This window comes from Tyto alba, unplaced genomic scaffold (genome assembly GCF_018691265.1).
Source record: "Tyto alba isolate M040663 unplaced genomic scaffold, T.alba_DEE_v4.0 Super-Scaffold_9, whole genome shotgun sequence".
In the NCBI taxonomy this organism is placed as follows: Eukaryota; Metazoa; Chordata; class Aves; order Strigiformes; family Tytonidae; genus Tyto; species Tyto alba.
The window spans coordinates 31,816,011-31,836,168 of NW_024881330.1; the positions used below are offsets into that span (position 1 = coordinate 31,816,011).

Below are 20,158 nucleotides of genomic sequence, written 5' to 3' on the forward strand. Positions count from 1 at the left end.
CCAGGTCAGTGGTCTTAGACTGGCAATCTAGATGTCTCTAGGGACATGAAATCAAGTTTTGCACAATAAAGATGCAGGGAGAGTACAAGATTATTTTTGAATGGATAGTATGGGGTAAAACTGAACACAGGGAGTTTCATGTAAATGCCAACAATATGTTGGCTTCAGTAAATGCCCTTAGCCAGGAAACGGTATTCCTGATTGTTAGCAGGGATGAACAGATCTTCTGCCTGTAGTAGCTGCTTTCAGTTCTCATAGCCTGCTAGCATTCCCTGTTGTTACCTTGAATGATTTTCTGGGTTGGGAAAAAGTCCTATGTGGTAGCCAGACCTTTGCCCTCTCTTTCTGTGTCGGGAGAGCGATGGTAGAAAACACGCAGCTCTTCCATTGTGCCACATCTGATAACGTCATTTTGCCTAACCCGGTTAAAGCAACTACTGCCTGAGCCTTTTGTATGAAGGTGGTCCCCATCTGCTGAGCGACACAAGGAAAGGCTGCAAAGCAGGCTCGGTAGCTATTCATATTGGGGTGCTTGGTTAATAAAGAGTATATTAGTACTGCAGCCGTGTTATGGTTCTCTGCTGCCTCTGGATCCTTTAACTAGAGTCTGTGATTGAAGCCTTGACCTTTGTCAGGTGAACTTTGCCGGTGTTTCTGGCAGATGCCGTGGCCACGTGTCAGAAGCGTAGAGGGGCATTATATTGTCTTCTTTTCAATGAGCTCGGAAAATAGCAGAGACCTGTGTTTCAGGCTCCAGCACTCTTATTGTTAGAAGCCTGAAGGTAGTCTGCACCAGAAACCAGTGTAGGTCTGCAGTCTAAAGGAACTGCTCCCTAATTAGCTGGAAGGTCTGTTCCTGCATCCTCTGACTGTGGTAGAAATGGAAAATTAAAACTTCAGAAGTGTTTCACTTTCTTCTCATATCCACAGAGAGCACAATGCTCAGGCTTGACTTGGGTATGCTGTAAGGCTCCTTCACTTCTATAGCTTTGAGTATGGTGGTGTAATGTCTCTGATCAGCTCTGTCTTAAAACATCACTCTTACAGTGGAGAAAAAGATTAACTTCCATTTCATTATGCTCCTCTGTGTGCAGGCTGCAGTGAAGAGCCCAGGTGGAGGTGTGAGGTTGGGAGGAAATTGTTGCTTAGCTGTAAAGGTGATCTACACTGTTAGTAAGCTTGTTGTTTTCAGTGAAAGATGCTGACATTGGAAGAAAAAAAGAAATGTAGTGAAACTGTGCTGAGTGCCTCTTTTAGGTAAGAAGCACTTCTGCTTCCCAGGGCTAAATCTTTAAATCTTGTACCTCCAACATGAAGTCAGATGGCCTATGTAAGTTGATCTTTCTTTACAGTATACGTGTCAAAACATAAATACTTTTCATCAGGACAATGCATTCCAGTGTTACTGGTTCCTGGCATAACTGGCAGCTGTAAATGGTGCTGGCTGAACTACCGATGACACAGGGCAGTGTGCTTCAATAATCTTTTTTTAAAAAGAAAAAAAACCAAAACAAAAACCCCCTCATACCTAGATATATTTAGCCTCATGGGCAAAAATCATAATGCACACTAGTACATTCATTAAAAAACCTAGGTGTTTATAGCATAGCCTTCAGGGATGAGTGCTTCTCTCTGCTATTCTGAGTTTACACTAGAGTGTGACACCTGGGCAGCAGAGACTGGGTTCTGGCTAGTGGTTATGACACTGGTGGAAACAGCTGGAGAAATAGTTATGAACGTAGAATTTTCCATTAATCAGAGGAAAAAATCCTACACAGATGGTATATAGGATAGATTACGGCTAGTAATCCTTTTGTGTCCTAGAAGATTAAGGATATTCTGGTGTAGCTGCAGTCAGCTGACCTTTTTTTATTTAAATGATTAAAAATTCTTGATGCAATGCTGCAGAGGACCAAAGCTTTTCCAGAAGCCACGAGCGGTGCGCTGTGAATGTTTGTTAAAGGAACGGTCTGTTTAAGTCCAGCCCCGGTTACAAATTTACAGGGACTTAACTTTATGCCATGTAAACAGCAGCAGCTGTAAGATGGCTAAGAAGTCACTTGCTAGATGGCTCTATCAAATTTAACAGAGGCGTGAGAGAGCTGAGTTTTATGAGGAAGTATAGTGAGTGTCCTGTGAATAAATGCAGGGTTTCTGAATCCTGCTGTCTGAGTCACCCTGGAAAGCGAAGATGAATGCTTTGGTGGAAGAAGAGGATGGCTACACACTCTGAATTGTCTGGCGTGGATCTGTATGAGGATTACAAATCCCCTTTTGATTTCAATGCTGGAGTGAACAGAAACTATCTTTACCTGTCGCCTAGCATAAACCTTTCTCCACCCGGATCACCTACACTGGTGAAGTCTGGTAACTTCCTTCTTTTTCTTCTTCAAAACCTCTACATGGAAAGCTTAGTGATTCGTATCTATAAAAAGGAACTTCTCAAATTAAGACTCTATAAAATTTGGCTGAAATGGAGCTGTAAATGAAGGTAATAGTTGACCTGCTGATAACACTGGTAGTTTATTAGCTCTGGTATGTCATGTAGGTAATCTCATGTGCTGTGCGTTTACCAGCTTTACCTTATTTGTTACTTTTTAATTCAGTGGAAAGGCAGTTTGAGGGAAAATAATGAAAGCAAAAAAAATGAGGCACAAAAAGGCAACTTCTGCAAGATCAGAGCAATTGGCCTAGTTTGACTATTAGTTTGGTGTTTTGGTTTTTTTTTTTTTTTTGAGGGGGTGGAAGTAGGAATTGCATACTTAGTATGACTTCAGAGCTCTGGATAGCCTAACACCTGTTCTTGCCTTAGTACTGCAAATACCATCAATTAAGGTAAATGCCCTCTAAACCCTTTACTTTGTTCCACCTAGCACTTAAAATGCTGTAAATCTTACGCCTGCAGATACTAACTGTACTTGTGCTCCCCTGAGGAAGCGGCTGTTGTGCATCCGTGTAGTGCTTAACCCTACTAGTTTCTAGCTGGCAACCTGTTGTACAGAACATGTACAGCCATGCCTCCCAGCACATCCTAGTCTGGTTTTACCACCTTTCTTTTATATTCTGTGCTACCGGATGTGATCATGCAGAGTAATTAAAAATATAGACAGCTTAGCCCTACTTCAGGTGTGACAAAGCAAAGTTACAAAGGTGTTGACTTTTTTTTTTGATGGGCTTATTCTTTAAAATGTGAATCCTGTGGGCAACCTTTGTGTGAACTAAAGCAAACCACTCGATGAGCTAGGGCCCTTTGGGGAACAGTGGTCAGTTTTCACTTCTGCAATTACTGCATCTCCCACCTCTTACAAAGGGTTGCTCCCCTTCCTTTAGATGTGGTGGTGATGCATCACCATAACCACCAACCATTTTTTTTTTTTTTTTTTTCCTTTCTTTTTCATTCACTTTGAATGAATACCTGATTAGTGTTTCGGAGAAGCCCAAGAACTTTCTCCACCAAGTTGAAGAAATATGTCTCATTTTCTTTTTGCCTTTTTTTTTTTTTTTTCACCAAGATAAATGTGAAGCACTTGAATTTGGTCTTTCTTACATATTTCAAAATAAATATCCTCTGTAGCACCATACATTATTCAAATGTTGGAGTGATTTTATAATCTTGTAACAGCTTGTTCTCCTGAACTGTTAACAAGCACCTTTTTTCTTTAGTTTTGCCAAGTGTGTAGTGATAACCAAAATACTCATTCCGAGTGTCTGACACAGAATATGTCTGTCAAAAGATAAAGCCTTGTGAAGGCTAACTCTCCCACAGCCTGAAGGCTACTCATCTGAAATGACCACTACTTCCTTAAACTGCTGATGTTTACTGCTAATCTCTGAATTCAGGCCAGAAAGAGGCAGGAACCTCTGATCAAAATAGAGCATGAACTTGGGTTGAAACCAGTGAAAGCAAACACCAAACCAGGAAATCTGAGTGTAAATTGAATGACTCTAATGCTTTGCCTACTGTGGCAGAATAATAGGGATTTAAGTGCCATTTCCTTGAAAGTCATCTGTGGAGTCCTAATCAACTAACTCTTTCATGCCTTTGTTTGGTTCATTTAAGTAGATATAATAAACTGCTGGGATAATATGTTAATATTAGAAATATAGACACCTAAAAACTGACCTTAAAACTAGGTAAGTTTCCCAATATTAGATAAGTCTTCACATTTTTTTTCCCCAACAGAATTTTTACTCTGTTTAAGAGTTTGGAATGTGAAATGCTCAGCTAAACTTGGTTATAGCAGAGTACCAAATGAGTGAAGTCCTTTGCTACTCTAAAGATGCAAGAGAACTAACGTAACAAAAGGTAACAAGTTGGAAGCCAGTAACAACAGTTCTGCTGGTGAACAGAGAAGACCACAAGTGAGAAATGCTCTCTTAATAACAGACTGAGCTGAAGTATTTCCATCTGTTGGCTGACTGTTACTTCCCTGGTTTATTGTCCCCCATCCCACGGAAATATCTAAGGTGGGCTGTGCTCCTTTCCTTACGAAGCTTGCTCAAAGCCAGGATCTTACTGTCAGCCCTATAATATGGGGTATATTGGATTCCAGCCATGCCATTGTGGGTTGTTATCTGTGTAGACAACTGCTTCTTAGTCAGGCTGCTTAGCATGGCCTTCCCATAGCACAGATGAGCCCTGTGTCCTGCGAGTGTTGGAGTGAACTGAGGAATGGCAGCAAAGTGAGCAGAGAGGTGAACAGTAACAGGGGACGAGAGGGGAGATGCCAGCATAAAGACTTATGGAGAAGTGTTTGCATACTTTAATTGGAGCTAAAGAAAAAGTCATAAATGGGAGGGGGCTAGAAGGCAAGGAAGGTATGGTTAGATGTACAGGGTGAGGTATGGAGGACTCTTGAGTAGCAGTGATTTCATGTCTTCCTAAAAGATCTAGAAATGGGAAGGGGAGGTGAGATCATTCCCTTGCTTCTTAGCATTGTGTCTTAAGTTCCATGTAGGCAACAAACAGCACAAACTCCTTTAAAACACTAGTTTTCCAAAGAGGATGTACATTCCCAAAACAGAAGCTATTGCTGCAGGAGACAATCCAGCGTGTTTTCCTACTGCTGGATTCACTTGATCTATTTTTGGTGAGATAATCCAGATGACTCTTCACAAACAGATCGAACAGACTTTTAGCTGGATGTGCTAATGCTCATGGAGTCAGCATGGTCTTTGGTACTTGCAAACTTTCTGAAATGGCTTTTGTAACAGCAAGGTCTGTAGTCCCTGAAGGGCCTGCAGATGGAGAACAAGGTCAGGAGTTGGAGGCTAACGTACTGGGGGTCCTAAAGGGCCAGGGGAAAACGCAGTTTAAATTGTTAGTTTTCTGTTAGTGTAGGCATATGTAATTAATAGGATAAATAGCAATTTGACAAAAAGGTGTTGCATTCCTAGCAGTTTGTTAAGAAAAGAAAATATGTTGATGTATAAAACAAAAATTACCTGGTTATCTGTTTGTGAGACATGAGCCGCAATCCTTTTTTTGTTGTTGTTGGTTTTTTTATTTTTTTGTATTTGTCCTGTTGTGCTGTAGTGCTATGCTTTGCTTTGGGCATTAGACTCAAACATTTTTGCTGCCCTAGATTCCTGCTGGAAAATAGTGTATTGGGAAACATGTAGGAGCTACATTATGTTTGTGTAGAAGACAGATATTTGGGAAAACATGGTACAGATTTAATAAATGCAGAAAGGTTTCAGTTGCTTCCTGTATATTGCCTTCTCAATGAACTTCATGATAACTTATAATTTACAAATGTTCTGCTCATGTAACAGAGTGCTTCTAGAGAACAAGTGTTCTGGACACAAATTCAGGCAGGAAACATACTGTTTTGGAAAGAATTTGTGGAATTGAGCTTTACCTGATGTCTTGGTTTGAGCTCAGAGGCAACTGAGCACCACGCAGCCGCTCACATCCTCATCAGTCCCTTCTGATCGTTCCACCTCTTTGTCTGAAGTGGCGGCCTTTTGCTCCCAAGCTCATCCTCTGAGCTTCTTATCTATCTTAATGTCTAGGTGCAAAACAGCAGCTTGCTTCTAGTTCTACAATATCTGCAACTTTCTAGCCACAGGGGTCCCAGTTACTAGGGTCAGAGAGGTTGAGCAGGGTATGGGGGAAGAGCTCGTACTTGCAATGCAACCCTTTCTTCCACTGCTGCTGAGCTTGCTTGTCACCATAACTGCTCCCAGTGTGCTGAGAATGGGCATTTTCTTAATGTGATCCAGAGAGCAGTGAAGGAGGGAGCCTCTGCATTGGTCTTGGGCATCTCCAGCACTTCCAGAGTTTGTGCGACATAAGTGAGAGAAAGAAGAGAACGCATGGACTCCTGGGTGGAGGTTGTTTAGGAACCACTGGTTGGGACATAGCGTTCTGTGCCTTGGTTTCTGTCATAGTGGGATGTGTTGTTCTCAACATGTTTCCAGTCTCCTATTATAGCAGCAGTTGCAACTATATTGAGCTTTAATATGACTTGATAGAACAAAACAGCCAGTAAAATACCTCTGGTTTCCTGTACACCGTAGTACTCGGGGAAGCATGACTTCTGTGTCCTCTTATCCATTTTCTGTGTGCACTGGCACAAAAAGCTGTATATTAACGTTAGCTGCTATCTGACACACGTGATGATCTGACTTCTAATGGTTTATTCTCCTCAAGGGCTGCTGAGAAGTGACTCTATACCTGAGGTTGCAGAGGATGCTGCTGCTACAGTTGGTATGGCAGAAACACTCTCAGAAGAAGAACAGGATGAGCTAAGGAAAGAGCTTGCGAAGGTAAATTTCTTGCAAATAGCTCTTAAATTGGTTTTGAGAATGAAAATCTGGGATAATGCTGTCTTTGAACATACAGTTGATTCTTTGCATATTTATTCTGTGGGCGTCTAAAGCTGGATATGGTACTCCTGTGTGTTGTGGGAAGGGAAACGTAAAGTGTCAAGGAGAAATGAACAGCCAGTTCTAGCTATGGGGAATTAATCTAGAATTGCCGAATGTACAGGTCTTAAACCAAGATGTGTAAATGCCTAACCCTTTTTTCGTTTCACTAAGAAGGGGGTAATTAAACAGTCAAAGAGAACATGGTTAAAGCCAAAACCAAGTATTGTCTCAACTGGTGAGGAATAATGGAAGTTGTTTTCTTGAAGTAATATCCATGTAGATGCTGTTTTTCTAATGTCTAACCATGTGACTATTCTTGTCCATAGTTCACACAGCAGAAATTTTTTTAAGAATGAGTTAAAGTAGCATTCTTTTGAAGGACAGTTAACTATTCAAGCCCAATACATGCATTTCAAAAGGCGCCAAAGTCAAGCTTTAATGAGTCTCCAGTCTTTTTTCTTTTATAGCTCTATGTGACTTTAGGACCCTAATAAAAGACACTAACTTAAGCCTAAGGTTGGCGAATGGAGGTTAGCTGTGAAGTAATCACATTTAATTCAGTCTTGGTTGTGGTAGCCCTGAGTATTATTTCATGCCAAACCAATCAGCTGAGGATGGTGAGAGAAATCTGGTCTTGCTAGGGTGTGTAATGCTGGACTTTGGACAGGTATCCAAAACAAAGGTGCATTGAAGATACTGGTATTTACTCAAAGGAGTTTAAATGAGTGGGCATTCTGATACTATAAAGTAGGGTGGCCCAGTCTGGGTGGGGAAATAGGGTTGGTTGTATGCCTTGCCTTTGTACATATGGCCTTAATGCCTCTGTCACCTCTATATAGCCCTCACAATGGCATTGTAAAACTGCTTTAACATCTCTGATCATGATTTGGTTGTGCTTCTGCAAGAAGCTGAAGTGACCATCTGTGTAAAGAAGGGAGTATACAAACAATACAGTTTTCTATTTTCTGAACAGGTGCTGTGTTTTTGTTGTGGGTGTTTTGTTTTTTTTGGTGGTTTTTTTTTGGTGTGCTTAATTGCTCCGTCTGCCACCATTTCCACCCCTGCTCTGAGGAAGGCATTCCTGTGGCTGGATCCAGCCTGAAGTTGCTGGTTTATGCCACAGAAGAACCTTTCTGTTCAAGCAAGGACGCAAAACTTGTATATGGATCAGACATGCTCTGAGCTTCCTGATGCTGGTCATACATTGGTATCTCTTCTGATGTGGAAGGAGAATACAGGCTTGGCGTTTGTCCCAGGTTTGACTAATCTTCAAGCTTCACATAAGCTAATATTGTCTAAATGATTTCCAACTATACAGTCTTTTAGCTACCAACTTCCTTGTACGTATTCCAGTAATAGAGCTAGCTGCAGGTAGACTACTTTCTCACTAGCTCTTGTTGTACACTGTGTTGGATTTCTGTTAGTGTTTAGAAACAACTGTGAGGCAATGTTAAAAAAGTGTTAGCTCTCCCATTACTGATGCCTAGTAGGTGTTTTAATAAATAGATAGTTAAATGGCTGGATATATCACTTGTTAATTTATCTCTTATCAACTCTGCTGCCACAGGTGGAAGAGGAAATCCAAACGCTCTCCCAAGTGCTAGCTGCCAAAGAGAAGCATCTAGCAGAAATCAAGAGAAAGCTGGGAATTAACTCATTACAGGAACTAAGGCAGAACATTACCAAAAGCTGGCAAGATGTTACATCAACCACAGCGTATGTACCAGTTCGCGATGATTACCTCAGCTGTTGAGGTGAAAACTATGTAGTTCCTGTGTCATGTCTGAATGCTCTGTTCTTGTGAAATGAGATGAGTGTAGATAACCCAAAGTTAAGTTGCACTAAAAATTATCTGGAGAAATTATCACAGATTTCTTTACAGAAGGCTACTATCAGCCATATCATCTAAAGCAAAATAGTGATTGACCATAAAATGGGTGATTCTAATATACTTTTTGTCTGACAGATCTGAGATACCATTACTGAGATACCAAGCTGTCCTAAGTCCAACAAAATACCTTTCTTTTCCAGACTAAAAAATTGCTGTAAACTGAGCTGATGCAGGAAGAGTGCAAAGTCACAGTTAATGTTCTTGCCAAACACACTATTAGCTTAAGGTCTAGAGTGACCTGTCTTCTACAGTTAATGACTACACAGAATGTAGGAGGATGTACCTCAAACTTTTTACAGTGAAATTTATTGACAAAACCATTCAGTGCAAGATTTTTAGATGCTTTGCACAAAAAATAGACCTCTGTTCTTTTTCAGTGTGTGCATGGTGTTGTTTTCTTGGGGTGTTTTTGTGTGTGTGTTTTTTTTAAAGAAGTCCTACGATAGCAGATAGCACCTGTTCTGGGCGTGGGTAGTAGGTGCATGTTGGTGAACCAGATCTGAAGTCAGAGCTGGCAGAGATGCTATATCCAGAAGGGACTGCAATGACTCAAAATCTTAAGAGATTAAGTAGCTTGTCCATTTGACCCCAAAGTTGAAGCATACCTCTGGGCTTGATACAAATTTATGTACACTAAAAGGTTCCTTATGTGTTCTATTAAAATAACTATAGACTTAATTTTGCTTTAACACAGATACAAGAAAACATCAGAAACCCTGTCTCAGGCTGGTCAGAAGGCTTCTGCTGCTTTTTCATCTGTTGGTTCAGTCATAACCAAGAAGTTTGAAGATGTCAGGTGGGTTTCTTTAGCTTTTCCCAAGTAGTTACATTTTTGATTTAAGCAGGTGATCACTGAAATAAATTTATGCTGGTAATGTACCCAGCACTTCTAAAAGTTAATCTGTCAAGAACCTTCAGCATTTGTTTTAGGAGAGCTGAGTGACTTGTTGCAAAAGCTGCTTGTATGTCCTCACTGATGCAGAATTCTATGGTGTGTATTTTATATATGCAAGAGAAGCAATGTATGCTATTACCTCCACTGCTACTTTTATTTTTCTGGTAGGATTGCAGGTGGCAGCATCTCTGCCTGCCTCTGTGTGATGCATATAGCACTGTAATTTCTGTTCTCTGACTTCCTCAGCTTGTGGAATACTACATTTAAACAACTAATGTCTTTAGCTGTTTGTGGTTTAGTTGTTGTATTTTTGTGGGGGTTTTCATGTTTTTTTTTTTTTCTGTTTGTTTCTTTATTTGTTTTTTCCCCCCCTTGTGTGTGGATTCCTTTCAGGTGTGGTTTATTTCTTTGTAAGCTGTTCTACCTCATAGCAGTGGCTTGATTTTATTACTCTTTTAATAGACTGTTGGCAATTTTTAATTCTTAAATATTGGCATACAACGTATTTTGACTTTGTGTCAAATGACACAGCCCTTTGTGCAAATTCGGTAAGTTTGGTGATCATTTTTAGCGCTATTGTGAGCTGCATGCAAAACTCTTCCTGGATGCAATCCAATCATATGCTTAGCTTACAAGTCATTATATAGTTTTGGCTACTAGAACATATACAACTCTTCATCTCTGCTTGTAATTTGTTGTGAATAGTGGATTAAACTTATTTTTCAATTATTGGACAAACAGAAATTCACACATTCTAACAGAACATTGTTGCATTGGAAAGCACTGTGGTAAAATCAGCCCCCTGTTTTGAAGTGCTGCCATTAACCTCTTTCTTGCTTTTTTAAGTTGCATTAGAAAACACTTTGAGGTGCAGCTACACAGTTACATATTTTTCTTCAGATTTATCAGAACTTCCTTTCTCTCTTTAATGCTTACTCTGGCATTGTGCAGACTACAGGCATTTTCACATTCCTTTAGGTAAGGTGGGCGCAAGAATTGTTTCTGAAACTAAGCATGTAGTCAGACTGTCTCCACTGAAATCTTTAAATAAGTTTTGTCTGTAAATGGTAATTTCTTTATTTCTCTAGTGTTAATTAATGTAGAACTGAAGCTCTTTTAATGTCAGGGAAGGTATTTCTTCATGTTCACCTGCTAACTACCCTAGAACATGAAATCTTGAGAATACATAATAATCAATTAGTCTCTTCCTTGTAAGAAAGGAATCTGTTAAAATGATACTGCAAGTATTTTTGTAAAGAGACAGAACATGGTTTTGAGGTCAATGGCATGCAGTATTCTTCCTTCTCTTTGTCTGTACAGTGTTTGTGCCTTGGCAGAGTAGAAGTTTTCCCTTTTTTGTGTCTATTACAGTGGCTGTTTAGCATTGTGACTAATCAAATCACTAGAGTCTAAATGTAAAATAGTTTGTGCATACTCTGTTCATAGTTTGTCAAGTGAAAGAGTCCTTATCTTTAAGTTGGTTACTTTAGCAGCTCCAGACATCAGGTATTTTAGTTACCTTGTCTGTACTGCCTTTTATCTGCCTAGTCTCAGCAAATATTCAAGTTTACAGTAGTTAAAATTCCTGTGTAGTAACTTCTGACCATTGCTTCTCATCCCATCTATGCACACCTCTGAGTTTGGCTTCATCTTTTTTGTACTTTCCCACTAAGTAGCTAAAGTCAGTAGTAGAATCTCTATAAAGATGTAGGGATCTGGCTCCCAGGATACTGACTAGGAGCTGGAGCCCCAGCGGTGGTGCCCAGATGCTCCCAGAACACAGACTCTGAAGTGAGCTCAGTTTGCTCAAGTATAACAGTAGCAGCCTGTCTGAAATCCCACTCTTAGCATCAGTAAGACAAAGGGAGTCTGGAAGATGTTTCCGTTCCTTTTGGATGCAGAGCTTGGCTACTCACTTAACAGGGTTCACCTTTCTTCTTTAAGGCTACGGTGTTCCCCTACTAGTATTAGACTATTGCATTTAACAAGGACAAGGACAGGCTCATAGCTGTCTTCTGGCTTCAGGAGTTTAATACCTCAGGAAAGTGTCCTAATTATTCAAGTTAGTGGCTAGGTGGGTGTTGAGTACTCGCCATCAGAAACTGGGCTGCTGGGAGGGAGGGCTGCAGTTAGAGGAGTCCACACTGTTGGTGTGCTTCCTGGGGAGAATCACGGCAATGGAAATTCATGGTATTATAAATTCAGGAGCAGCTGGGTTTAAAAACAAAACAAAAAGAAGCGGGAAGAATTAGTGCTGTTCAAGATCTTAGTTGCACTTAAACAGGAGATGAAAAACCTTTGAGTTCTTGGCTTTCATGACGACCAAGTTCACTGGAGATTCAGCCAGTGAATTCAGGTCCCAGGGTTATGTGACTACTCAAGTGGTGTCTGCTTTTAAGACTGCACAAGTCTGAGATTTAAAAAGTTTTAGATGCCCACGTTCTTTCCTGGAAATGAGAACTGATGGGCCAGATACTTAGTTGAACAAATACTGAATATGCAGGTGCATTTTTATTCTTCAACTCTCATGTGGCTGCTTCATCATGGCTTTGTTTTTCTTGTACTGATTTAGCTCAGGGACTTCTCAGCTGTAATCACGTGATTTCTTCTGTGCTGGACTATTTCCACATGTTCCATGCAGCAAACATCACATGCAGGTCTTCATTCTTGCACTGCAAAGTGATTTTAGAGGGAGTTACAAAAGGGAGAAAGGCAGCTGGTGGGGCTGTGAACTTTGAAAGTACTGAAGTAGAGAGGAAGAGGGAGGACTGGTAGTGCAAAGTCAGTGCATTATTGCTTCTGTTTTGTGTTTGTTTCCTCTACTTTTTGTTATGCTGAAAATGGACTCCGTTCCTTCTTCGGTTTCTCTTAATACCTTTATTCTCCTTTATAAGAACACCTTGAACTTTTGATGAGCTAGCCATCCTTGTGTAGGCAACATCAGTATTATGTGCAAAACAGCAGTAGTACCAAGATGTAGCTCTCTGCAAACTTCCTGAGCAATCATGACTTTGCACTTAGCTCCTCTTGCACTGCATCTATTTTATGGGGCAGAAGTCCTCATCTTTGCCCTGTTCTGAGACTGCAGAATAACTTTCCCTGCTTGCTTTGGAAATCTGATATGATCACGGACTCCTAAGTATCATAATTTATCAACATATCAGATGGAAACCTAACTGTTAACAAAAGCAACTAACTCTTAAGCCTATATTGTCCACTCATGGACTCTGGCATAGCTCCTTGTGCATTTTCAAACTGTGAGCAATGTAGTAGCTCTAAAAATAATAGTGTAAAGGATAAGAAAGCTTTTAATAAGATACAAAATACATGGAAGGCTGGAGAGCAATTTATTATGTCTTTTTTGGGTTTATATATTTTTTTAAAAGCTGGGGGTTTGCTTGTGAGCATTGTAAAAAGGGCTTTTCTTCAAACAGCCCAACTTGATGACCTAGTTCAGTGAGTGCTTTGATGTGGCATTCTGTAATTTGTGAAAAGAATTACAAGTTCTCTTCTTTGTAAAGATTTTTCAAGGCTTAATCGTGCTTCTTGGTGCTACTTGAAGAACAGGTGATTTGATGTTAAAAAAAGATGAATGGCACTTAACTAATCCAGTTCTCTTGCAAACCAGATCATGCTGTGATAAGACTATATGCTATCTTATGGTGACATTTTACAAAATGGATACTGAGTACACAGAAGTGTATTGTACAACAGCAAATAAATCCTTCACAAATGTACAAATAGTTCTTCCATTAAATGATCTCTATGAGATTAAACAGAACTTCCCTAGACACCTGTTAAAAATCTGCAATACACCATAGGTGGTTGCTTTTCTGTGTGAGCAGGTCTGTAGATGGTAAATATATGTGGGGAAAAAAAAGTAACTTTCACCTTCTTCAGCCTTAAGCTTCATGCAGGGAGACACTTCTTGCAGTGTGAGGGGAAGTGACTGAGCATGACTGGACAAAGAATTAGCTAGTAGCAGCCTAGTTCTGTACTAAAACTTGGCACATGACAAGACCAGAACTTGTAGTAATCCACATTACAGAGCTCCAGAAGACAGTCAACTTCTACGTGCTCTGAAAAACTTGTGGAAGTGAATCCATCTGTGAAGGTTGAAAATGGCAGAAATGGGGTTGGGGAAAGGGATGAAACGTGGCCACACATTACTGATGTGTGTCAGGACAGCATCTGGCCTCTGTGTATCTGATTCCTAGTACACTGTACCTACAAACCAGCCTTCAGTTGTGCATCTGCCTTAAGGGATCCCAACCTTAAGGGGACTTTTTACATGTGTAGTTTTTTTCCTAGCACTGTATTCTACCAGTGAGCCACCTGAAAGAATCTCTTCAGACTTGTTCTGCAATGAACACATCACCTTTTTGCTTCTGTGAATGGGCCTTCCATTGTGCTGAAATACTAATTGGAGTTTTGGAGGTGCATCAAATGTGAGAGAGGGATGTGTGTTTGGCTTTTTTTTTTTTTTTTTTTTTTTGTTTTTGTTATTTCCTGTAGCAATTGCCTGGAAAGTATTCTCTTGAAAGACATCATAAAGCCCAGTCAAAATTTGGCATTCAAAATATAATTATGAAAAAGAATGATCATCAGTTTTTATAACTTACTGTTGTGGTATTTGACAAGAAACACTTAACATACAAATTAGTCTTATATCAAGAGTAAACAGGGGTTTTCTAGAATATGGAACTAAATTAGATTCCACATGGTCTTGAAGTTATCTGGTAGTTTCTTAATCTATATCCAGTCACCTTGTAAGAGTAGGTGTGTGTTGTCACTAAACAAACAGTAACTGTATAGCGACACTGGCAGGTTACAGAAATCCTCTGTGAATTTCAGAACGGGGTTGAGACTAGGACTTTCTCCCTGCCCCCCGCATAAACCTGACCTTGACTATAGATCAATGTGGCTGCTTGCTAAATAATTTGTATTGATGAGTAGATAATTTGTATTGATGAGTATGGAAATCTTACACTAGATTGAAATGAAAGCCTTCTGTATATAGGAATAATTCTTTCAGTAGGAAGATTAGCTGATAGATAAGACTCTTGAGTGTTCACTTTCTACTTGATATTATCAAAACTAAATGCAGCATGACTCTTACTGCTTGAGAAACGTAATGAGTAGACAGACTTGCAGCAAAGCAGAATATGTACTAACAAGCATGGCACTTGAATCTTTAGAAAAAGGAAAGTAAGTTGTTGCAGCTTTTGCTCTGTTGTACTTGTTTGTGTGTGCATGGCTAAGCAATTCAAAAAGGCAAAACCAAGCAGTTACTGTATAAGACTGTTTGGCTGTTTACCAAATATAGTATCCAGAAGTCAGCTCTCTAAGCCAATTTCTTCTCAGTCTGTCACTTAAACTAACTTCTCTCTTTCTTTTTTCTTAATGCTGGCATTTAGTATACGCTCCATACAACATTCAATTAGCATGCCTATTATGAGGTAACGTATGCATAATCCAGCTGTTGGGTTTATTTGTTTTCAAGTGTGAAATCAAGTCAAACTGAACTCAAGTCAACTAACATAGATTTAAAGCAACCAAAAAACCTACCCAACTTTGTAATGGATTTCCTGTACTAACATACAGGATAAAATCTGGTTTATTTCTGCTTAATGGTCGTGGTTATAGCCCACCTGGCATATGACCAAGTGCATTCCCTGCTGTTTGGAGAACTGTAAGAACTTTTCCCTGCCTGTTAGAAATGCAATGCTACTAAATGATTCCAAGTTTAAAAGGTAATAGCTTGGCATCTGTTTTAGAACAATGAAAGTGGGTAAAAAATACTGTGGTTTCACAAAAAGTCTCTTGCTGACTTGGAGTGCTTTCTTTCCCCTTGCTTGGCACTGTGTCACTTCATCTCCTGAGAGAGTCTGGTTTGATACATACATATACATACATATATATATATATATATATATCACTGTGTGCTTTCCCAACAAGAGAGAGCTGCTAAGTGTGACTGACCTACACAAATACCAAGCAAAGAGGGAAGGGCATCTTAAGACTTTTTTTAAAAAAACAAAACAAAACAAAACAAAACAAACAAACAAACAAAAAAAAAAACAAAAAACAAAACCAAGGTTCTGTATTTCATCTTTAAAATTTGGTTCTGGGTCTACTACAAATCCTTAGTCCTGGTCTACTGAAGGCAAGCATGTTCTATCCTGCAGAAGAGGTGTACACGCTATTGCACAAATCTGCAAATGGCAGTGACAGCTAGTTGGAGGATTAAGCCACTCTTCTGACCCTAATAAATAATACACTTGCCCTCAGCACTGAAGATCCCAGTCTGTCTTGCTCTTCATATGCAGAACTTACAATTTGTAATCACAGCTGTCTCCAGCACTTAAAAAGCAAGGGGGAGTCTCCCTTAAGTTTAACATGTTAGCAGAAAATGCCACTGTTAATTGAACACATAGCCTATTAAATTAAACTAGTTTTCCTATAACAGGTAAAAAAACTTGGACAAGCGTTCCTCAGCAGTAATGTACGAGGCTAATCAGACTTGATCACTAAGCTTTTCTGAACAAATCCTTCAAGCCAGAAACCTGTTTGAAATCACAGGGAATAATAAGCTAAACCTAAAATACTTGCTGGTTCTCCCTTCCGTGTTGTAGTGAAAGATCCTGTCCCTGAGCCTGGCAATGCTTAGTTGCCAAAGATACAAATGAGCTGCAACTTGAGTGTGTTTGAATTTTAGTTTTGTAGTACTTGGGGAGAGATGGATTTAAACTAAATTTAGGTTACCTTTAAAACAAGGGAAGAGCCCCAAACAAACAAAACTCATGTTGATGTTGGAGAAAGCAACTGTCTGCTTGATATCTGCTTAGTCTATAAATGTCAGAAATGTTTTTAATTCTGTGGTTCCTTTTTTTATTTTCCTAGAAATTCTCCTACTTTCAAATCCTTTGAGGAAAAAGTGGAAAACTTAAAGGTAAGCATTACTAAAATGCCTTAGTGATTGTGGAGCTGTGGATGTGGAGAAAAGACTGAAGTGGACTCTGGATAGCCTGGTTTTTAGTTATAGGTAAAATGTTAAAGGTGCTTAGATGACATCTTTGTAAGTATTGTGGGAATGGTTTCTCTGCCTAACGATTTGAGAATTAAAAATGGACTTCCTGCACCTCTTACAGGAGGACGCCTTTAATTATAAGCACTAACAGCTAGTGTAACACGTGACTGGAATGAGCTTGGACCAGTCTTGTGGGCGCACTGGGTTGGATGAGAAGCACGCAAGTGATAGCATGGGAAATTGGGCAGTCCCTTGCAAACTAATTGACTTTAATACTCCTGCCATACCACAGGATATATACCATAGAGGAAAGTGAAAAAGCAAACACGTTACCTGGAGAAAGTTAATTAGTTGCCACCTTCCACTGAAGATCTCAGGAATTGCAGAGTTTTAACTCTGAATCTTTCAAAGCGCAAATAGCTTGAAAGGCTACATACCTGTATCTGTTGTTAACTAAGGGTGCGTCAACCCTCAAACTCCCTGGAATCAGGGCTGCTTCATGTATCTCAAAGTTGAAAGGAGACTTCTATGTTAATCTGCTGCTGGTGATTGTTTTCTGTATGATACTTAAAGACTTATCTTTAGAGTATCATGGAGGTAGCTCAGTTCTGGAAAAGCTGCTCTGCTGAAAAAAGTTATTAAACTTACTCACGCAGAGGTACTGGTTTTATACAGTTAAGCATGTTTGGCGTGCTAAGTAACTGCAATTTTATGTTGAGACTTTTTCTATGTTCTAGTCTAAAGTTGGAGGAAGTAAACCCGCTGGAGGAGACTTTGGAGAAGTTCTCAACTCTGCTGCCAATGCCAGTGCCACAGAAACTATTGCAGAACAGACACAGGAGGACACCCACTGAGATTCCTGCCTCTGTCCTGCTACCCACTGCCAGATGCTGCAAGCAAAAACTAAGCACACTTGTAACATTTTTTGCGCTCTTTCCACCAGATGTGCTTTTATTTAGCACGTAGCTGTTTTACCAGATTAACTGATACCAAGCTTGTTCGTGGGTTCAAAATATTTTTGAAACTAAAATACAGTTTGGGGCTTTGTGTGGGAAGGGGAATTTTTATGCCTTTCAAGCATTTAAAGGACTTATCTGTAATTTGAAAGCAACCTTTAAAATATAGCAATGAAAAAAAAATCTCATTTGAGAAGTTAATTATACTGTACAAATACTGTGGATACATAATTTTTTTGAATCTGTAACTACTGCTCAATTTAATGATTATAATCTACAGCTGCTGCCGAAGTGAAGTTGTTGCTTCACTCCCTTGTGATTATTTCAGTTAAGCGTTACCTGCCAAGGACACCAGACTAGGAGGACTGCTCCCAGCTAAAGAAAGGACTGCTTCAGCAGGCTTTAAACAAGTTATTCATAGCAGGACTACACATGGGTGGGAACATATGGTCTTACAAGCGTGTTCCTCATGCAACAGATGCAGAGAGGGTAACACATACCATCTAAAACTTGCTGATTTGTCTGTGGATTATCCTCCTAGGAAAATTCTGACCATTGCAAATGGAAGCAAGGTGCCTAGTAGTATGCAGGTTGTTTGATTCAGTTACAATAACATTTTCAGTCTTGTTTTTTGTACACGATGTTAATGTGGTAATATACACTCTTCTGAACTTTGGATCTGTTGTGAATAGATTCATCCTCATTCACACATGGTGGCATCGCATTTACACTAACAAAGCATAGACTGTGAGAATAAGCCTGAGCAGGAAAGTGGTTCTTTTTCAGGCATCAAGAGAATTGCTGTCAAATGCTAACATTGTTTCCATTGCAGGCTGACCATTAAAAACATCTGCTACACAGTCTTTTTTTAGGTGTTAAAGGCCTGTACCACTAGCACCCCTATTCCTGTTTAAAACCCCAGAAATCTGGTTCGAGAGGTGCACAGTGTCATGCTGGAGCATAGCTCTCTTACAAGACCTGTTCTTCTACATGTTGCTTTATCTGATGTACTCTTCAAATTTCTTGTATTTTGTATGTTCTGGCACATGGTGTGGGTATGCTTAGAACTTTTGGCAAGTGTCTTATCACTGTGCTTAGAACTGGAAACAAGTTTTGAAACATTTTTGTGAAAACATGAAACTTCAACCGCCACAGATGTCTGGAGGAAAAAAAATTTGGCTCCTGCCATCCTTCTTAGCATGTCAGATGTAGTATATGTGCTTAATTACGTGTGAGAAGCTTAATAAAAACCTGTATGTGAGGAATGTATTGTCCTGTGACTATGGAAGATTATATAAATAAGAAATTTTTATTTTTAATTGTCCTTAAATTTGGTTTCAAAGTAGTGCTGATACATACTACTATACTAGGGGGAATTGTCAGGGATGAGCTTGGCATTTCTAGAGACTAGTTAGTCCTGGGTTGACTTCTAGTGGCTTACATAAAATTAAACTGTTCTGATTACATGGGGGAGTTCAGAAAATGGGTTGAGATGTACCTGCAGCCTCTGACAGCTCCACCTTAGCAAAGGAACAGAGAAAGGAATGACACAGTGAACATGGAGCTTTTTCTCTGTAGGGTCACTACTGTGTAGGGTGGGTCCTTCTGGAACTTGATCCTCGTTGTACGGGTTCTTTATTAATTAAACTGATGAAGAGAAGAGTCATCTTAGTCCAGAGCTGGGCTTTCTGGGTGATGAAGTAAGAAAAGTTTTTTCTGTTTGTCTTTTTTAAGGCCAAGTGGGTGCATGGTTGGGTCTGTTAACCTATTACACAGAGCTTTGTGCTTTGCAGGTGCAGCCTCCCATAAGCTTCAGCTGCATTTTCCTCAGCCTTTCCCTCGAGTAGCCTTAGGGCGGCTGTTGCAATGGAAGTTTTAACTTTCAGGGGTGTGTACGCGTTCCCCCCGCAGCCGCCATTCCTTTCCTGCTCCCTGCGGCAGGCCCGCCTCCTCAGGCCGCTGGGCTCGCTCCTTCCCCTCGCCCGCCTGCCCCTTCGCCGGGCACACGGCGGTTACGGACCGCCCCGCGTGTCCGACCCCACCCGTGGACGTGGGCCGGGGCGCCTTCCCCTGCGCAACCCACGTACAACCCGCCCCGGCGAGAGCCCGGCCTCCCAGGAACGACAGGCTGCAGCCGCCCTCACCCAAGATGGCGCCCGCCCCGCCTCAGCCGGGCCCGGCGCGCTTGCGCCCGGGGCAGGTCAGGGTTCACGCTCCGCCCTCCACGCCGACTGTGATGGCGGCGCCGAGCTGGGTCCTCGCCGCCCGGGCCGGGGTTTGGCGGCGGTGTGGCCGCGGCCGCGCCCCGCCGGCGGTGAGGCGGTGTGGCGGTGCCCCGCCGGCGGTGAGGCGGTGTGGCGGTGCCCCGCCGGATGCCGGGACCCTCCCGCAGCAGACGGAAGAGCGGCCGGGCGCCGTTAGCGCGGGCCCCGGCCCCCGGCAGGTGAGGGCGCGGCGGGGGGGCCGGGCGGTGCCCGGAGGCGGTTCTGGCCCGGCCGCCCCGGCGGTGCCTC

The 20,158-nt window shown here is 41.0% G+C and overlaps 1 protein-coding gene across 12 annotated transcripts in view; it reads left to right on the plus strand.

Annotated features, from left to right (window-relative positions):
* TPD52 (tumor protein D52) overlaps positions 1-20,158 on the plus strand; it is a 125,991-nt gene that overhangs the window by 21,652 nt on the left and 84,181 nt on the right. For 2 of the 12 annotated variants that reach the window (XM_033007913.2, XM_033007912.2), the window contains exons 2-8: positions 6,656-6,771; positions 8,441-8,589; positions 9,459-9,560; positions 10,611-10,637; positions 15,077-15,118; positions 16,563-16,611; positions 17,427-18,910. In XM_033007913.2, the coding sequence (XP_032863804.2) occupies positions 6,656-6,771; positions 8,441-8,589; positions 9,459-9,560; positions 10,611-10,637; positions 15,077-15,118; positions 16,563-16,611; positions 17,427-17,543 (602 nt within the window). In that variant the 3' untranslated portion in view covers positions 17,544-18,910. Of the gene's footprint in view, positions 1-1,902; positions 2,368-2,413; positions 2,492-6,655; positions 6,772-8,440; positions 8,590-9,458; positions 9,561-10,610; positions 10,638-15,076; positions 15,119-16,562; positions 16,612-17,426; positions 20,089-20,158 lie in introns of those variants that run through there. The other 10 variants (XM_009968573.3, XM_033007914.2, XM_009968574.3 and 7 more) reach the window with 10 other exon arrangements.